The sequence below is a fragment of the Centropristis striata genome, chromosome 5 (assembly GCF_030273125.1).
Source record: "Centropristis striata isolate RG_2023a ecotype Rhode Island chromosome 5, C.striata_1.0, whole genome shotgun sequence".
In the NCBI taxonomy this organism is placed as follows: domain Eukaryota; kingdom Metazoa; phylum Chordata; class Actinopteri; order Perciformes; family Serranidae; genus Centropristis; species Centropristis striata.
The window spans coordinates 25,359,019-25,377,025 of record NC_081521.1 but is presented as its reverse complement, the minus strand read 5'-3'; the positions used below and the strand labels follow the sequence as shown (position 1 = coordinate 25,377,025).

Below are 18,007 nucleotides of genomic sequence, written 5' to 3'. Positions count from 1 at the left end.
CAACAAAAATAGCTCATACGAGTTTAATTTAAGAGCTAATATTTAGACATTTTCCATTTTTTTATAATGATATTGGTTATTATCAAGAAAACCATGGAAAATGGCTAGATATCAGCTCATAAATTAAACTGTTATGAGCTATTTTTGTTGTTATCATTATATTTGTCTAAACAAATGTACCATTAGTTGTACCAAACATTAAAATGATTAATAAATTGAAGAAAAAGGGTGTCTATTTTTTTCCATGACTGTATGTAATAAATTATTAACAGTATCGCTAAATGCTTATTGTTTCTCATTTTATGTCTCTTGTACAATTTGTTTAATCTCATAAGTCAAATTTAGTAAATTAAAGTTTCTTCAACAGTTTGCTTCTTTCTTTCTCTCTTTTCTTCAAAGATTTATGGGACAATAAAAATGGCCAAATAAAGAGAAGATATGTCTGCTCTTTAAAAGGAATGCTGCAGTTACGTAAGGACCCTCAGTAATAGTAGTAGTAGTGTTCTTGTAAGGAATAGGGACTCTGAGCCTTTCATAGAATGAATAAGTTATTTTATTTCTATAAATAGATTAAAAACACAATTTTACAATGATTTACATTTGACACAAAAACAGTATGAACTTACTTGCCGGTTAACAACCTGCCGATGTAACAAAGGTTGTTAACGGGTCTGCAGTGTAAACGTAACATGATTTCCATGCCCACACACATAAATAAAGAATCATTAAAAGCCCAATCTGTACTTTGTTGATCATACATTGTTTGAGATCAATTTCATTATGAAAACAATTCATCATAGTGATTAAAAAACTTCTGTCAGCTGATTAGAACTGAAAATTAATTTTATGATCTGGGAAAAAACGAACAAACAGCATCTGAAAACAGAAAAAAAATGACTTTTTGACTTGTGTACTTCATTTGTAATAAAAGACCTGTCAGTCAACTTAAGGGTGGCCGCAGGTTTCAGTCATGTCTTCTGGTGGTGCAGCTGCACTTTTGTTTGTCTCACTCACACAACTTTCCTTTAAATAAATTCAACGTTTTGCACACAAGCATGAAATATAATGCAAGAGTCAAAGTTAAATGACAATGTTGAATATTTTGCAGGTAGGGTGTAGCTTGGCATGTAACTTTAAAATAAAAACATCAGCAGAGAAATTAAGAGCCTGCAAAAGGCAAGAACACCGAAATAGTTAGAGTTTTATCAGGTGTAGCTTTTGGTTTCACTGAAGTTCAAAGCATGTTTTGGTCGTTCTAATACAAACCACATTGTTAAATCTTAATGTGACAATGATTCAGCAAAACATTAAATCTATCAATACTACATACTTAAGATTTCAAGCAGCAATGTCATTAAAAAACAAACATGGGATGAACAGTTTGGTACAAGCCCAGCTCGTACGTACAGTAATTATTAGCTCTCTTGTAAGAACTGTATTATTAGTGATATGAGCATATGGCTGTCAGACTTAACAATTAATGAGTGATAAGACATTTCCCCTGTGAGAAAACTGCAGTAACTGAGTAAACCAACATTGACAATGGTTATATAAATATCTCTCTACACTCTTAGAGAAAATACTGGAATGTTATTTTGTTTTCCACGTTGCTAAAATACTGACCGGTAAAATGTTCGGCAAAAAACAGACACAGTAACCTCACAGTGTTGTGTGACACAAGGGATCTTGAAATACAGTCATGGAAAAAAATATTAGACCACCCTTTTTCTTCAATGTATTGTCCATTTTAATGCCTGGTACAACTAAAGGTACATTTGTTTACCTTAAACAAGTTTCATTTAAGATCTGATATCTAGCTTTGTTTTTTTGATAATGATTTTTGTTATTATCAAGAAAACCATGGAAAATGTCTAGATATCAGCTCTTAAATTAAACTCTTATGAGCTATTTTTGTTGTCATCATTATATTTGTCCAAACAAATGTACCTGTAGTTGTACCAGGCATTAAAATGCATGAGAAATTGAAGAAAACAATGATCTAATCATTTTTTCCATGACTGTACATCATTGAAATGAACTCCAACATGACATTAGACATGTGAATGATGATGTTTTCACACACTAGTGTATCACATGGTTATTAAGGATGTCAGTCACAGTTTCATCAAGTTACAGACAGTGACGTAAGCGAGGGTTTCTATCGGTTTCCCGTCCTGGTCGGTTCACTCCGGAGTCTTTCTCGTCTGTCTGAATATGGCGGGCGGCCGGGCGGCAGCAGGATGTAGTGTGTTGCGCTGGCCTGTCTGCCATCCTTCAAAATGGGAACAATGCAGGGAGAAAACTGAGCAGCAGGGGGTGCCCTTTCACTCTGCTGTCTCTGTAATGCCTTACTCACATAGTTTGGGTTAGCAGCAAAACTCTGTGTGGCTGGCATCACGCCGTTGATGTAAATTGGAAGGCTTTTGGGGCTCGGGGTACGTGGTGGGCAGGGAGGGACTAAGGGGACCCGGGGAGGAATTTTGGGAGGCTTGTCTTCATCGTTGGCGCTCACAGTCCTAAAAAGAGCGGGAGGTTTTGGCGGGATGGGGATACGAGGAGGGATCAGTGGCCTGCCAGTGGGGCAGGTTGTGGTACTGCTGTGGAAAGGCTCGGAAGGAGGGCCTGAACAGGAAAATCGGAATCTGGATGATTGGTCTGGATGGTTGGGGTGTTTGCTACCTAACGTATCCCCGACTGTGGGCCCCACATGCTGGTGGTCTTCTCTCTGGAGAGCGAGTGCCCAAAACCCACTTCCTCTACCTGATGGTCTGCCTGGCCAAGAGAAGGCTATGGAGTCAGTCCCAGCAGCCTGGTAGGCTTGATTCACTTGACCGTATTCTCTGTTCGTGCCCCTGCACATGGCCTTTGGGCAGCTTTTGGGCAAAAGGCGCCGTCGGTCACTGGTAAAAAACTCCACCTCGCTGTCTGCCGCCTCATCAGACATGAGCTCCTCAGGGTCAGGCGGCGGTGGCAGAGGTTTGGCTTCTTTTTGGTAGCCCCCAAATATTGTCCGTCTCTGGGAAGAAGGGACCACCTGGTCTCCCTCATGGGGCCGCAGCACGTTATCAGGGTGTAGGCGGTACGAATCAGAGTAGAAAGGAGACTGAGAGATGGAGAGGTTGCCTGGGAAAGGAAAAAATAATCACATAGTAAACAACTGTCTGCAGCAAAACTAAATAGAACTGTACACTATGAAGCCACCACTTCGTACAAGGTTTTGCTATCACTGTTGTTTCCTTCAGTGCAAAAAACGATTCTCAGAGGAAGAAACATGGAAAACAACTTCCATTGAGAAAAAACTTTAACTAGAGTGTAGCGATTGTGTAGGAGGGACAGAATACCAGGGGGAGAGCTCCACTCTACTGAGAAAAAAAGCCTCCTGTTTTGCTGAAGGTATCTTCCAGGAAACAGGAGTGAAAACATGTAGAAAACAACCGCTTAACCTATCACCCTCTTCGTCAAACATCAGCCACAACACCCTGATTAAAACCGGAATCGTCATTATCTGTGGGGCAGGCCATAATCTTAACGGAGCTTCCCATAACCTTCTCTGTGGAAACATCCGACGTGCCCCAGACTGCAGGAACAGCTGGTGACCAGGGAGCAATAGCTCCCCCTCCTCTCTCCCTCCACTCTCTCCTCTGCTACACAGCTCAGTCCAGTGATGACAAACTCACCTAAACACCGTCTACAAGCTGTTTAATTAGTCAAACAGGGTTTAAACTTTAGTTTGTCACAATTTAGATTTATACTGGCAGAATTGTATAAATGAGTGCAGACGAAAATTATTGTCAACGTTTAGGAAATATGCGATTCGAATAGGGAAAACTTTATGGTACAGCAGATTTCTGACATTTCGTTTTTCAAAAAGTAAAATGTGTTAGTCGCTGTGAAATGTTCTTTGTTTTATCTTTCATTTCACAGATAACCACTAATCATGTGTATGGTGTGTTTGACACATGTTCCTTTCTATCTAAAAGAACTGATAATTCTCATGTACGTCACCCCAATAAAAAAAACCCATAATAGCAGCAACTCATTTTCAAAAAAACATATCCTGCAATTACCAATAATTAATGGTATTATTATAATATTTATAAGAAATATTAACTGAGATTCTGTCAAATTTACAAAGCATTTAAACCATCAAGTGCATCCAAGTTAAGTGAACTAGTGTAATTTTTAAGCAGCGTTTCTTGTAGTACAATCATTTTGTGGAATGATTTAATAGAATTAATAGACTATATGAATAAAAGTAGTAATAAAAGACTCACAGTTAAATTCCTTGTCCTGTTGTTGTTGAAGCTCCGTCAGGTTATGTTCCATGTCAGCACTCAGGCCAAAGCACTCTCTGCAAAGCAAGAGAGGTCGAAAAATCCATTAGAGCCGAGCATGTGTGTAAATCATTCCTACACATAACCTGTCATGAGTAAGTCATTATATATGTGGAATAACAAGCATGACATATGCTCAAACAGAACATATGTTCTGTTCTCCTTTATGTGTTTACATTATGTAACAGCAATGCAAGTTGCTTGATGTCTTCTGAGCCATATTCTTCACGTATATTTGCTCTTTATTTACATAACCTACCTACCTACCTCTGACTATTGCTAATACTGTCTGTTCTGTATGTACGACATCTATCACATGGTCGTCTGTCCTGGATGTTGCTTTTGCGGAGATTTTTTCGGTTAAAACTTTTTTACTCATTCCTCATCTGATGACAAGGGTCTAAGGGTAAATCCGTGATTTGAGGCTTTTAAAATAAAATTGACATTATCTCTAAGAATGATTTTAACTAAGTGTAAGTGAATGTTTAACGTTATTAATATCTTCAGCAAACATTTGTTTTGAATGTACTGTAGATGTGAAGTACTGAACATATTTTCATTTGTGACTTTTCTGTCCGTTTACACATAAAACTTAAAATGAATAATTACAAAATTAATATAAAATCCATCATTGGATGTTTTAGGTATTTGATGAATATACTAGATATTTAAAAATAATAATTATATATATACATACACATACACACAGTCATGGGTAAAACGTTTTTTTCAATTTCTTGTTCATTTTAATGCCTGGTACAACTAATGGTACATTTGTTTGGATAAATATAATGATAACAACAAAAATAGCTCATAAGAGTTTAATTTAAAAGCTGATATCTAGCCATTTTCTTGGTTTTCTTGATAATAACCAAAATCATTATCAAGAAAATTCCATGGAAAATGGCTAGATATCAGCTCGTAAATTAAACTATAACTCTAATGGGATGTTTTTGTCGTAATTATATTTGTCCAAACAAATGTACCTTTAGTTGTACCAGTCATTAAAATGGTGTCTAATATTTTTTCCATGACTGTATATATAAAGGAGATAATATACTCCTTATATTGTATGCTGAAAGTTAAAGTAAAGTGTTTCTGTTGTCATACACAATATATATGGTCGCTCATGAAGTTGGAATTAAATATTTTTTACCTTTTTCCATGAAATGATTGTGACAATGTGATTTATTCTTGACAGTTAAAGTGTATATCTTCCCAAAACTTTATTAATGAATCTCTGCCAAACATATCACAATGAAAATGAAACAACAGCTAACAGAGGATTGTGTCTGAAAACAAAATGATTCCAACTTTATGGACAACCATATATAATAATAACTGATCCTTGTTTATATTTTGTTCGTATTAGAGTGGTGTTGGCATACCTGTTCAGGCCATGCTGGCCCCAGTAGTTATTCTGATTCCCGGCCATGTTGTTGCAGAAATTGTTTTCTTAAAAAGCACAAAGGTCTCCTTGGTATCTGAACACATTTCTGCTCCATCACAGCTTCATTGTAGCCAGCAGAAAGCTGTTGGAGACAAAGAGAAAACTGGGTGTTATAGGAATCACCTGGCTATTCTTCTCTTGGAAAACTTGTACAATCATTGTAGTAGGTGTGTCAAACAGGGCTTTAAATACACACAAAACACACAAAAATCCTCCACATTTGGCTTTTGCATGACATCACTCCTTTCATTTGTTCCGGTCACACCTTCGTCAGTGTGAAACGGCCATTAACAGGTCATATAAACAGTGCACATCTGGAGCTCAACCCCATCCAGCACAGCCAGCTGCACACACTCCTTCGACCAGGCAGGTCAAAGGTCAGGACAGATACTTTAAGAAATACTTAGAGGCTTGAAACACAAATATATACACATATATCACCTTTAGATGAATACAGTCATGGAGGGAAAAAGGATTGTTATTATCATTATATTTGTCCAAACAAATGTACCTTTATTAAAATGAACAACAAATTGAAGAAAACAAGGGTGGTCTAATAATTTTTTCCATGACTGTATATATTCTACCTGTTATTCACTCTGAAAAAGAGCGGCCTGTAAGGAAACATGACTGACTAAATAAAAAGAAGTTTTTAGTGTTGAATCAGTTTCGTGTATTTACTACTACACTACATAACTAGTTACATTCCTGAAACTCTGCATCATTTTAAGGTAAGCCTCAAACAACAGTCACAACAAAAGCCCAGTAAATGACTTCAGTCTGCTCTGGCAGCTGCCATGTGTATCTCTTTGTGGTTCCAGCTTAAAGCCATTTGTCTGATGAGCTGGCTATTGCACAACCTCTGGGTCAGATGTGGGAGGGCAGCAGGCAGTCCTCGTCCCCCTTCCTCTCTGTGTGACCATGAAACCCTGCAGTATCTGCCCCTTACAACAGGGCCTAATTGTGCAGCATTCCTGTGATGTGGTAAGACTGAGACACACGTATAACAATAATAATGCATGTCTGTATGAAAGTGTTCTGGAGAATAGCAGCTTCTTCCACCCCAAAGAAGAGGTAAAAAGGTCTTCACTATCTGCAGATTAATGAAAAATGTTTTGTTGTGAATTCAGTTTAAAGAAGCTAATGATTGATAGAGAGAAATGTGATGTTTAAATTAAATTTATATGCTTATATACACAATTGCCTCCACATTGCTTGGTTTAGATACTCGCCATTCTAACATTTAACTGCATGCATGATATGACGTGATTACCAACTGGTATCACTTTTGCCGCAAGATGAACAAATGTCCTCTGGGTCAGATAATGGCTTCCCTCGAGATGCACCCATAAGAAATTTCAGGGCCAAAAATGACAACAATAAGAATTTGTTTTGACCGATGATGATGTTCAAATCCAAAAACAGAACCTGGTTTTAGGTGCAATCACTGGTTTGCACGTCATCAGACGTAATTATCATCTGAAAAATATCCCAATAATTTAATTTTCTTAGTCATCAGTAATATTTTGGCCATATGCTGAACAGACCATCTGAAAACTGACGGGGTTAAAAACTGAGTGAAGCCCCTGTTTTATTTATTGAAAAAATAGAATGAACTACTTTACTTTGTGAAGGACTGATGGATGCTTCACAATAACATAATAAAATACTTCCCAGGCCTCTAATGACCTACATTACAGCTAGATTTCAAAATGAAATGCAAACACTGAATGGAAAATACACTACACATTCACATTCCTGCCCGTGGAATTAAGCCATGCAGAAATTCACCTACAAACCACTAATTAGTAACCCACCTCTCCTTCCTACCTCTCCTACACTTGCCAGAGGGCAATGCAAGATCTTGATTTTACTATCACGCTGCAATCTTATTCTTCAAAGTCCCGCTTTGTTTCATGTCACTAATGGGCCTACAGTGGATGTGGGAAGCAAACAATGCAGAGCATGCATAATGCAACACGAAAACCCGGCACAAACAAAACAGTGACCCATGCGTCTATTTGAATATTTATGTCATCCTTAAAACAACCGACTGTGGCGTCATTTCCGCCAGTGATCCTCGGAGATGGAAGACGCTGAACAATTATGAATTCTACCGGCAAGTACTCAGTGTCCATGAATGGAGCCACTCTCAGGCATGAATGGGGCTTTGTGTCACTTTGGTGCGCAGTGAAGCAAGCCTGAAAATACAAGTGAACTCTCCCATGAGGTTAGGACTGAAGATACGCCATGGAGACCATCAGACATGGCCAAGGTATGAGCCGGTGCCACAAATCCCCTGCAGGAGGAGGATTGTGGGTACTGGCACTGATTAAAGGAGAAGCCAGAGGCTGAAAAACAGTTTGTTTATCTCATGTGGGAGCCATGATGTGTTGTCCTTGGCCGTTCCCTCCTCAGTTTCTTTCAGGCCATTCACTGACTGGACCTTTACAGATTATTTAACTCTGATGCTGGCATAAAGTATGAGCTTTACATCACCTGATTACAACTTTATGTTAATTCTGCTGGCCAAGACACACTGGCACAAAAATCTTACCAAATGGCTTTATTGTAAATGTTTCCATCACAACACTTGCAGGCCACAAAACTTAAAAATGCATTAGTATATGACATACATTTTTTCCAATACCAGCATCTGCCAGCTAGATTACACTTTCTTTTGCAAAATAGTTAGTTTTATTAAATGAAATATATCTAAATATGTGACTGGGGCTTTAACAAAGTATTAATTTAAGTATAGTTTTAACTTCATGTACCTACTACTCCATTCTACATATACAAGTTCTTAATAGGTCATATATGTGAGGCCTGTGCTGTAAATGTGCCTGAAAGATCCAGTTTATTAAACCACCTGATACCGACTTTTCACTTCAGACAGCATGAGATAAAAGTGGCATGTAGGTGGAAAAATGCAGTGTGTGGTGTGAACAAAGCATCTGACGATATATAAAATTCAAATTTAGTCCAACAATATTGAGCCTTGATCTTTTAAGCGTGTATTAAATTGTACTGTATCATTTGATTTACGACTGTGACATAAATAGATTTTATATGACATATCACATTTATTGGTCCATGACTAATATCTTCATAAATTTAGTGCTGCGAAACAGTATGCGGTAAATTCATATTTTCATTAATTTTATTTTGTATTCTGGAAAATTTGCACAGCCCACATGGCCTATAAGCCAAACACAGACACAAATAATATAAACTAAGATATATTTAGACATACTTTCATCTTTCATCATTAATTTTATTCTTTATAAATACTTTTCTAATTCCTACTTTTATTCTAATTATTCTTTATTGCATAATAGCTCTGTCAGCACAGCCGTGTGACCATACCACCCTACATTTCACTGCACATAGTGACAAATGAGCATGTGAAAAATCAAACCTTTGAACCTGAAGCTTTCAATTTAGACTGTTGGAAAACGGTGAATCATTAGTCTCTGGGATCGGCCCATTTCATTCATGAACTATACTGTAGTTTGCGCAATAACGGTCATGCAATTTTTAGGATATGAATCTCTTAGCCGCTGTTCAGATTGATAGGGGCCATATCTGGTTTAAAGCTGATTCACTTGGTCCTGGAAAAAAATAAAGTGGAGGTAATTCTCATTCGTTCACAACCTGCAAGTTCAAAAGTATCAAATTTACCCATAGTATGATAGTGAATGACAGCTGTAGACTGCAATGTTGATTCAGTTATGCTTTAAATAAAAAAATTAAAATCACTTAACCAGGTGAAAACTATACATTATATAATTAATAGACTGAACTATTTACAGCAATTCAACATTGGAATTCCTTCAACAAATTCATATCCAGTTTTTAAATGTGATTTACTGTAAAACAAATAAAAAGCCTGAATAAGCTGAGAGCGCCATTCATGAACATAATAGGTAAATAACTAATCTGGTGAAACAACCATTTAAAACTAAAAATCAATACTGTTAACAATGTTCAACATTTGCCTATACTTATGCGATTTTTTATAAATAAATAATAAACTTTTCTGATTAGGCTAGGTTATTAAAACTACTATATTGTTGTTTTTTAAATAGGCTTCATAATATTCAGTTTCTTTCATTAGGTCATTATCCATCCGCTACAAGTAGATATAACCAGATTTAGGTACACAAACTGTAGATAGTATATCTAAGTATAGATTTATACTGTAGATACAAGTATAGTCAGGTAGGTAGGTAGGTAGACAGACAGACAGACAGACAGACAGACAGACAGACAGACAGACAGACAGATAGATAGATAGATAGATAAATAGATAAATAGATAAATAGATAGATAGATAGATAGATAGATAGATAGATAGATAGATAGATAATCAGTAGAATTTATTAATTTATTTGATTTATTTATATTAAATCTGACTAAACTTTATTAGTCTGACTCTTCAGCGGCGTCTAGCGGCGGACCTGAGCAGGGCCGGGCAGACTCACCCATCCCGCTTCGATGGGACTTCACTTGGCGGACATCAAGAAAACCGAGCAGCGGGTCAAAAGAGCAGTCTGCCCCGCTGCTCACAGAAAAATTACCCACATATAGACGAGCTAAATCATCACGGTCTTTACAAATAACTAACTAATGATGAAAACGTTTGACCAACGACCGCGTCTCTCAATTCCTCTTACATTTACGTTCCACGTAAGAAGTACAATCCAGTGTCGCTTTTTTAACTATGATTAATAATTTAACAACCGCCTTCGTTGACAAAAAAACCCCAGCTCCTAGTCGCGCAGTTTAAGAGGATTTAAAGCCCAGTTTTTAGTAGCAAGTAAGTAAGTATGTCTTACCATGAAACCGCAGGCGAGCCTACTTGTCCAACACGTAAAGCCCAGTCGAGTCGAGCTGTGCCTGGTTAATGTGAGAAAGTCTGCCTGTACAGTTCGAGCCGGTATCCCAGTCCAGACTGAACCATGTGCAACATCCCTCCTCTGTCAACAATACCGGGAGGTGAAACTCGTTTTGTCAGCGTGACGCGGATTTCCACATCTTATACATCCAGCACCCAGAGCACGCTACTGTAACTCCACCCAAGTCCGCCTTAAAGGGAAAAAATCCCTCTAAAAGATAAAAAACCATCAGGAAAAACTAATTAGGGAAAAGGAGGCCGTGGCTTAAACCAGCAGTGGTGGAAAATAACTACATCTGTGTTTAGTTTAGCTCTTTGTTTATTTAATTGTTTTTGGACCTTACTTGACATTACATAAATCCTACTATAGGCCTACTTACTTTTAGAGGGAAATATTTTTGTCCACTACATTAAACTCATGAAAGTCAACAGTTTTATTGCAGATTTAATCGAACAAAAAGAAGTAAAAAAAAAAAAAAAAACACCCATTATAGTGTGTATATAATGTACTGTACCAAGCAGAAGGCCTACATAAAAAGTTAAAATCAGCTTTTTTTCAACCAAAATATTTTGATTATATATAAGAACATACATACATACATACATACATATATACATACATACATACATACATACATACATACATACATACATACATACATACATACATAGACACACACATACACACATACATAGGAAATCATTAAATCAATAACACCATCATTCTGCATAGTTTTACTTTTGATACCTAAATATAATTTACTGTAAATATTTCTGCAGACTTTTGACCAATTATGGAGTGGCCTATTTAAATATGTCCTGCAGAAGTTGTCAGCCTGGTGGTTTTTTATTTCAAAATATGGGTCAAATAAGCCCATACTTGCCCAGAAACTCACTCCAGGTACAGCTGTCCTCATGTGTCCTCACTCCCATATCATATCAATGATAGATATGTGACTAGGCCTGCTTCGAGGATCTAACTCGAGTTAAAAATGCAATAATATGGAGCACTCTTAGCCAATATCATTTATATTAATCAGACAGCCTTATTTCCAGCTTTGCAAACCATGTTCCCCCAACACAAAGTTGATCACTTAGGAACAATGTCCAGAGACGTCCACAATTAGAATAATAATCATTTTTATCTGCCTCGTATAATGAGTGTATGGGAAATTGCCCTTCATAAGGCAGTAAACAATTTTGGTCTGACCTGTGTGGGAGTTAGAGAGTGTGTGGGTGTTTTCTGGCGTGAGTACAATATACAACTGATAGAGAAGAACAAGTACAAGATTGGCAGCTCAGTTATGGTGGATGAGGAGTTGTTTTGAAGCCTGGATGTCACATGGGAGTTCACTGTCTGTGTTTGTCTTCACCCACGCTGAGAGAGACAGAAGGACAATACAGCAGGCCATTTACTAGAAATTGACAGGAAAGTGTGCAGGCCATTCTTGTTTTTACCACAGAGTGCAGACCACACTGAGCCTCCAGCGCTACTCCAGGCTGCCAAATAATCCTTTTACTGTGGTAAAAATCCAAATAAATCCTCAGGCAAATAGACACATTAAACATTGTAAAGTACTGAATAAAATAAACACCTTGTAAAAGTGTAAGAGAGATGCCAGATGACCTTGTGTGACCACTCCTTCTGTCCGAAAACTGTCCACTGTTTGGTACTGTAATAAAATTCTAAGAGGGTCATATAAGGATTAAGGAGTGCCTTATATCTATACCTACCTATTGTAAATTACAAACCCACAAAATAAATACAGCTCATGTGATGTTTTTCTATTGCTGCAATCATCAACTGTCTCCCTTACACAAACGTAATTTGTTTGCTGAAAGGAATACTCATACATTTTAGCAGATAGCTGTTTGATCGACTTCCTGTTGTGCAATGAAGTGGTAGTACGTGATTCCAGTGTGGGATTGAGAGCTAAGACAATTCTCAATATATGATAGAAAAGTAAGTAACAGTTTTCAGTCTATAAAAGTGGATTTAAAAAAAAATGTTTTTTTTATTGAACTGTTAATATTAGGTGAGTTAGGTCAGCAATCACTTTTTTTTTTGCCAAACATTTTTATGGTCCTTTTTCAATTACAATACAAAGAAAAACATATATATAGACATGTTAGTGGTGTTTTGCTGTTGGTAACTGATTGTTTCAACCATTTATCAATACATATTACTATTATCTAACTCTTTAAATAATATTTCCTTTACTCTAGGCTAAAATTTTGAACTTTTTAGTCAGTATTTTATGCTATTTATTTCTACCATATACCTGCTTAAACTTCTGTGCTCCTGTCCTGTCCCTGGTAGGGCATCACCACACTAAACAAAATTAAGGTTTTCTTCTTGAAAAAAGTAATGTTGTAACTTTATCTTAATACTTTCAATCCCTTAAAATGTCTTGGTCTTGTGATTTGTTCTCTTTTGATGTGAAGAGGTGACACAGCCCGATCCGAATATCAACTTGTTGCTGCCTGGACCAGCACATTTTCTGCTCCACTGTTGCTCCAAGGCCCTCTGCGGGTGCTTGTGGCGACCCAGGATGCTCAAAGCTGTGGGGGTTGTTGTCGGGGTGGGCCAGTCTCCCACAGGGGAGGTCAAGTCATTTCCTGCTCTGAGAGACCTCCGTCCCTCACAGCTGTCAGTGCAGTCAGAAGCCCACCTCCCACATCTGTAACAACCCCCCCTCCTTCTTCTGCCTTTTTCAAAGATGTGATGGATTGCTCTGAAGGAACTCCTTCATGCTGCCGCAAAACTAAAGATGGTTCATCAAAGCTTTGCTGAAATCAAGGCCTTCTGTTGACGGTTTTTATGAGTTCAATTCCAAAAAAGATAAGAAGCATCAAGATAAAATCAGAAAATAATCATGAGGTAAAGTGGATAATAAACAGCGATAATATTTTTTTAAATACCAAGCTGGATTGGTAGAGCAGATCTGTTTCAAGGTGCTGTGAACAGCAGATAACCCGTGAAATGAGAAATATCTCCGAAGATAAATGTCTGCCCACCACTGATTTAACAACATTTCAAGCTGGAATAGGAAATGAAGTAAGTAGGTGTTAACATACGTGTTCTATGGTAAATACATTTGTGTAGGTTGATGTGCTGACATGGTGACAGGGGGAATTCTCTTATAGAGGAACCAGCTGTGTACAAACATGTAATAGTAATTAGAGCCCAGTTACAGACTGCAGACAGACAAGCCTGCACTGTTTTCAAAGTCACGGTCGACCTGTCCTGTGTTTGAGTTTCACATTCCATTTAAAGCAATCGTCGTTCCTGTGAATCAATGTAAGAGGCTGTAAATAAAAAGACTTGCATCACAGCTACATTTAGACATTTAAGTTGGAACAAGGGGCATCGTTACCCAACTTTCAGAGAAATTCTCGTGAAGAATAGTTATCTGCACTTTTTTGTTACCACCCACCACTTCCTTCAGCCTTCCACTCATGCTTGATGACTTCCAATAAGTATGGTCTATAGAAATGTACTTTTATAAATAAGGGATAAACAGTTTTAGAAAAGTTATGATAGTCCCATTCTTTTCTTTTTTAAATCTTTTTTAATTTAAGGAATCTGCGGTTGGTTCTGACAAGTTGGAGGCGTCACGGAGGAATCGGGCTCCTCAAATGTCTGAGTGGGCTTCACACCACGGCCTTTGACCTCATCCCGTGAGGAGACAGCTCAGTTATCAAAGAACCCGCAGCCACCAGGAAGAAGAGGAGGATGGACTAAAGAGGGATGTTTGTGCTGCCTTTGATTGTCGGGTTGCTCATGGAGGAACTGTGCTGAGGGCCAAAAGAAAACACTTGATGTGAAATGTATTGTGATGCTAAACTAATTGATACAAATTACACAAATAGTTTAGCTTCAAGAAAATGAATGGATCAGAGGCGGAAAACACACACATGCAAACACACAGCTTCATGTGTAGTGATGCTATCCTTATGAAGGACAAGAAAGGAAAATACTCCAGGGCACCGACAGAGAAAAACAAAACAGAGTCAGTAGGCATAGAAGTAAGAGGAAGTGGCGAGGATTAAAGTGATTTAAACCCTGTGACATCTGATTTCATGGTGACAGCTTCTATGAATCGCAGAGAGTCAAGTATGAAAAGAGCAATTCTTTGCCCAGGATGCAGCACCGGAGGCCTGGGCAGCTTCCCTACCCGTGATCTCAGCCTCAATGTGGGCAGAGTGTCCACAGGCCCAGCGGGAGGCCTTCCGCAGCTCCAGGAAGCTGATCTCCGGTTCATTAAGAGTTTCAGTTAAAATGAGTGAAGATGAAGGAGAGAGAAAAAAAGAAGGCTTTAGACTTCAATACAAACCCACTGTGACGGGCAAGGGGTTTAAACCTAATATTTAAATGTGATTAAGCTTTCTCAGAAGCAGATTTCTCTCTGAGTAAAATAAATCTATCTGTTGGCACTGACACTAGGTTACTCATCCCGACACGGACATTGGAAGACAGTGTCAATATTTGCTTGTCTCTGCAATGTTCTCAACTTGTTCTGAGGTCAAAGTCTTTTTGACTCATCACATCACAAACAAGGCCACCTTTCAGGGGGGCAACGGAACATTGTCAAGTTTGGTAATATTGTTGTTCAACTGCTGATTATTTGCCATGTGTGCATGCGCGTCATGACTCTATTGTGCAAAGTAGCGGGGGGGGGAGAAATGATGGAGGCCATCTGTGATTTCATGACCTGCAGATTTCCTAAGAAAAGCATTGTAGTGGGTCTTTTAATCAGCCTTTCCCCACAACATAGCTCAGAGTCTTGAAGCATGACAAAGTCAAATTTGTCTTTTCTTCACTCTATCTCTCCTCTCACCCAATCCTCCCGTTCCTTCTCTCACCTTACTTACTCCGGCTTCATCATTTCCTGTTGAGTCACCAAGAGAGGCAGACCGCTCCATGTTTTACAGTTTACTGCTCCCCTCCTTGCTTTCCTCCTCCACTTCCTTGTTCATACAGGAGATGCCTGTCTTGTAAGGGAGAAGTATGACAGTACAATAGCCCTCCAGCAGATGTTACTGCATGAAAGCAGGTAGAGTCTGAGAAAAGGCAAAGCAGACGTGGGAGTCTCTTCCTGGCAACATGACTGATTCATGCAGTAAATGACTCGGGGGATCAAAGGATCATCAGCTCTGCAGAAAATTCACCATATCACTCGCCACAGCATGTCAGAAGACTATATCATTAAATGAAGAAATAGAGCTTCAAGCTAAAAAGTGAAATGAAAGATACAGAGAAAAAAACTGACTCAACATAGGAAATAAAAGTATAAAATACATATTAACATTTCCCGTACTATTAACCACCGAGTTGAATTACTTCTTTGGATTTTTTTTACATTGCTATTGGCTATTTGTAGCCGTATCCTAGTAAAATGGGAGGAAGTGATGCTGTGGTGAGGTAAGGCTCTGCGTAAACGTAGGCAGTGCATGCCTGTGTGTGAGGGAGGGTTGAGGGCAGGGCTCTGAGAAACGAAAGGGCTCTGTGGTGGACTGGTTGAGTCATTCAAAAATGCAGCTGCTGACTCAGTTTGCAAACTTGTCTCCAAGAGCACGTCGCCAGTCTATCTGGCATATTATGTGAGTGTGTGTGTCAGATCTGTACTTGTGAGGACCAAACCTCTTGATAAAGACAGGATAGGGGAATGCCTCCAGGTTGATCTTTATTACTCTGGAAAAGAAAAATATATACATAAGTTATAACATCATTAATTTAGGTTTCATTCATCATAAACTAAATACTTGTGGTTTGTTCAGAAACTGCTCAAAGAATTTCCCAGCAGATTACATCAAATGGAAAAAGAAGCTTTGCCCGAAGGAGTGCCTTTGCGCACCGCTGCTGTAATCCCATCCTGGCAGCAGGTCAAAGTTTTTGTGTGATTCAATCATTTCGTCATTTCTGCAGCTTTCTTTACACACCCTTCTTGCCACAGTAGTCTTATAACTGTGTCAGTCCAACCATCAACACAACGTGATCCATCTGGGAGTATGGACTCTGGGACGCACTCCAGAATTAGTCATCCTAGATGTGTTGCAAGGTCCAAGAATGGTGTGCTGTTGTTGACATTGTTGTGTTCAGAGGGTAATTAAGAAGGACACCTCCCTCTATGATGGAATGTGATTTCCTGATAAAATTGTAGAGTTGGTTTACCTGCATGTGAGTCACACTGTATTTAGAAGCCTGTTTGGCTTTAATTACTTGTTTGAATTTGTTTACAGTAAATATCATCATCATCATCTTCACATCATCAGCAAGTTTATACCTGCAATCCAGTCCCTAAATGGTCGCTGAACCCCATAAGGAGAAATGTTTATTTTTCCAATATTGTAACAAATTCAGAGCATCCTTGACAAAATCTTTCAATATTTACAGTAAACAGAAAAAAGTTCAGTTGGCTGTCAACTTGCCAACTTGAGCAAAGTTAGCCTAAAGCAGCACCAAGCCAGGTGTGGTGGTGCTTTAATTTGATCTACTAGGGCTCTGCTAACTCTGTTAAACTTGCATCACATTTGTGACACAAAGAAATGGTATACAACTTAATGAACAATTATTTTAATTCACAATTTTGTATTTAATACATTGTGTCTCAAATGGTGTGACCCAGGGGTCTGCAACCTTTACTAACTAAAGAGCCATTGTTGGCCAAAAAAAAAAGAAAAATATCATAATGGAGACGCATACCTTATTTTGAGCCTTACCATAAAGATGAAACAGCCTACTAAGTCTAAATAAAAAGTAAAACTAAAAAGAACCTACCCATAATACTAATAGGTCATAATGTACTGAATATACGTAAGCTGAATAGCAAAATATCTTTCCATACCATTTGTAGAATGGTATGGAAAGAATGGTATGGTAGAATGGTATTGTACAAGTACCATTTGAGAATGCACTATTTAAATTTGTGAGTAGGGAATGGACTGTATGAATATAATACTTGTGAATTTAATAACTTATTTGAATAATTTCTGATTATTTTTAATGATGTCTACAGTGTTTCATTGTTTTTACATTATCATTGTTAAGTGACTTATTTTTATTTATTTTTTGGACCCCAGGGAGACTAGCTCGTCCCATTTTGGTGAAAGCTAATGGTGATCCTTTTAACAATTAACAATAAACAATAATGAGCATTTATTAGTATGATTTTGTCAGAATGCAGCCAGGACCCAAGTACAGATGAGAGGCCGTAATTGAAGGAAAAACTCAAAACTAGGCTTGATGTTGGCAAAATTCAGAGCCTAGACTTTATTACTCTATGGTGCACATTTTAGTTGACTTTGTGTAAAAAAAAAAAG

The 18,007-nt window shown here is 38.0% G+C and overlaps 1 protein-coding gene across 1 annotated transcript; it reads right to left on the bottom strand.

Moving 5' to 3' along the window:
• Positions 1-674: 674 nt before the first annotated feature.
• On the bottom strand, positions 675-10,802 carry LOC131971954 (ERBB receptor feedback inhibitor 1-like). The gene is made up of 4 exons (XM_059333653.1): positions 10,626-10,802; positions 5,723-5,866; positions 4,275-4,351; positions 675-3,123 (listed from the first exon to the last, which is right to left on the bottom strand). The coding sequence occupies exons 2-4, from the start codon at positions 5,767-5,769 to the stop codon at positions 2,159-2,161; spliced, it is 1,089 nt and encodes a 362-aa protein (XP_059189636.1). The 5' UTR covers positions 5,770-5,866; positions 10,626-10,802; the 3' UTR covers positions 675-2,158.
• Positions 10,803-18,007: the final 7,205 nt, after the last annotated feature.

What these genes read in the sequence shown, in the direction of transcription:
- LOC131971954 (XM_059333653.1), bottom strand. Translation starts at nt 5,769, where the DNA reads ATGGCCGGGAATCAGAATAACTACTGGGGCCAGCATGGCCTGAACAG. An exon ending in GGCCAGCATGGCCTGAACAG is followed by an intron (nt 4,352 to 5,722) that starts GTATGCCAACAC and finishes CTTGCTTTGCAG; the next exon opens with AGAGTGCTTTGGCCTGAGTG. An exon ending in ACAGGACAAGGAATTTAACT is followed by an intron (nt 3,124 to 4,274) that starts GTGAGTCTTTTA and finishes TTCCTTTCCCAG; the next exon opens with GCAACCTCTCCATCTCTCAG.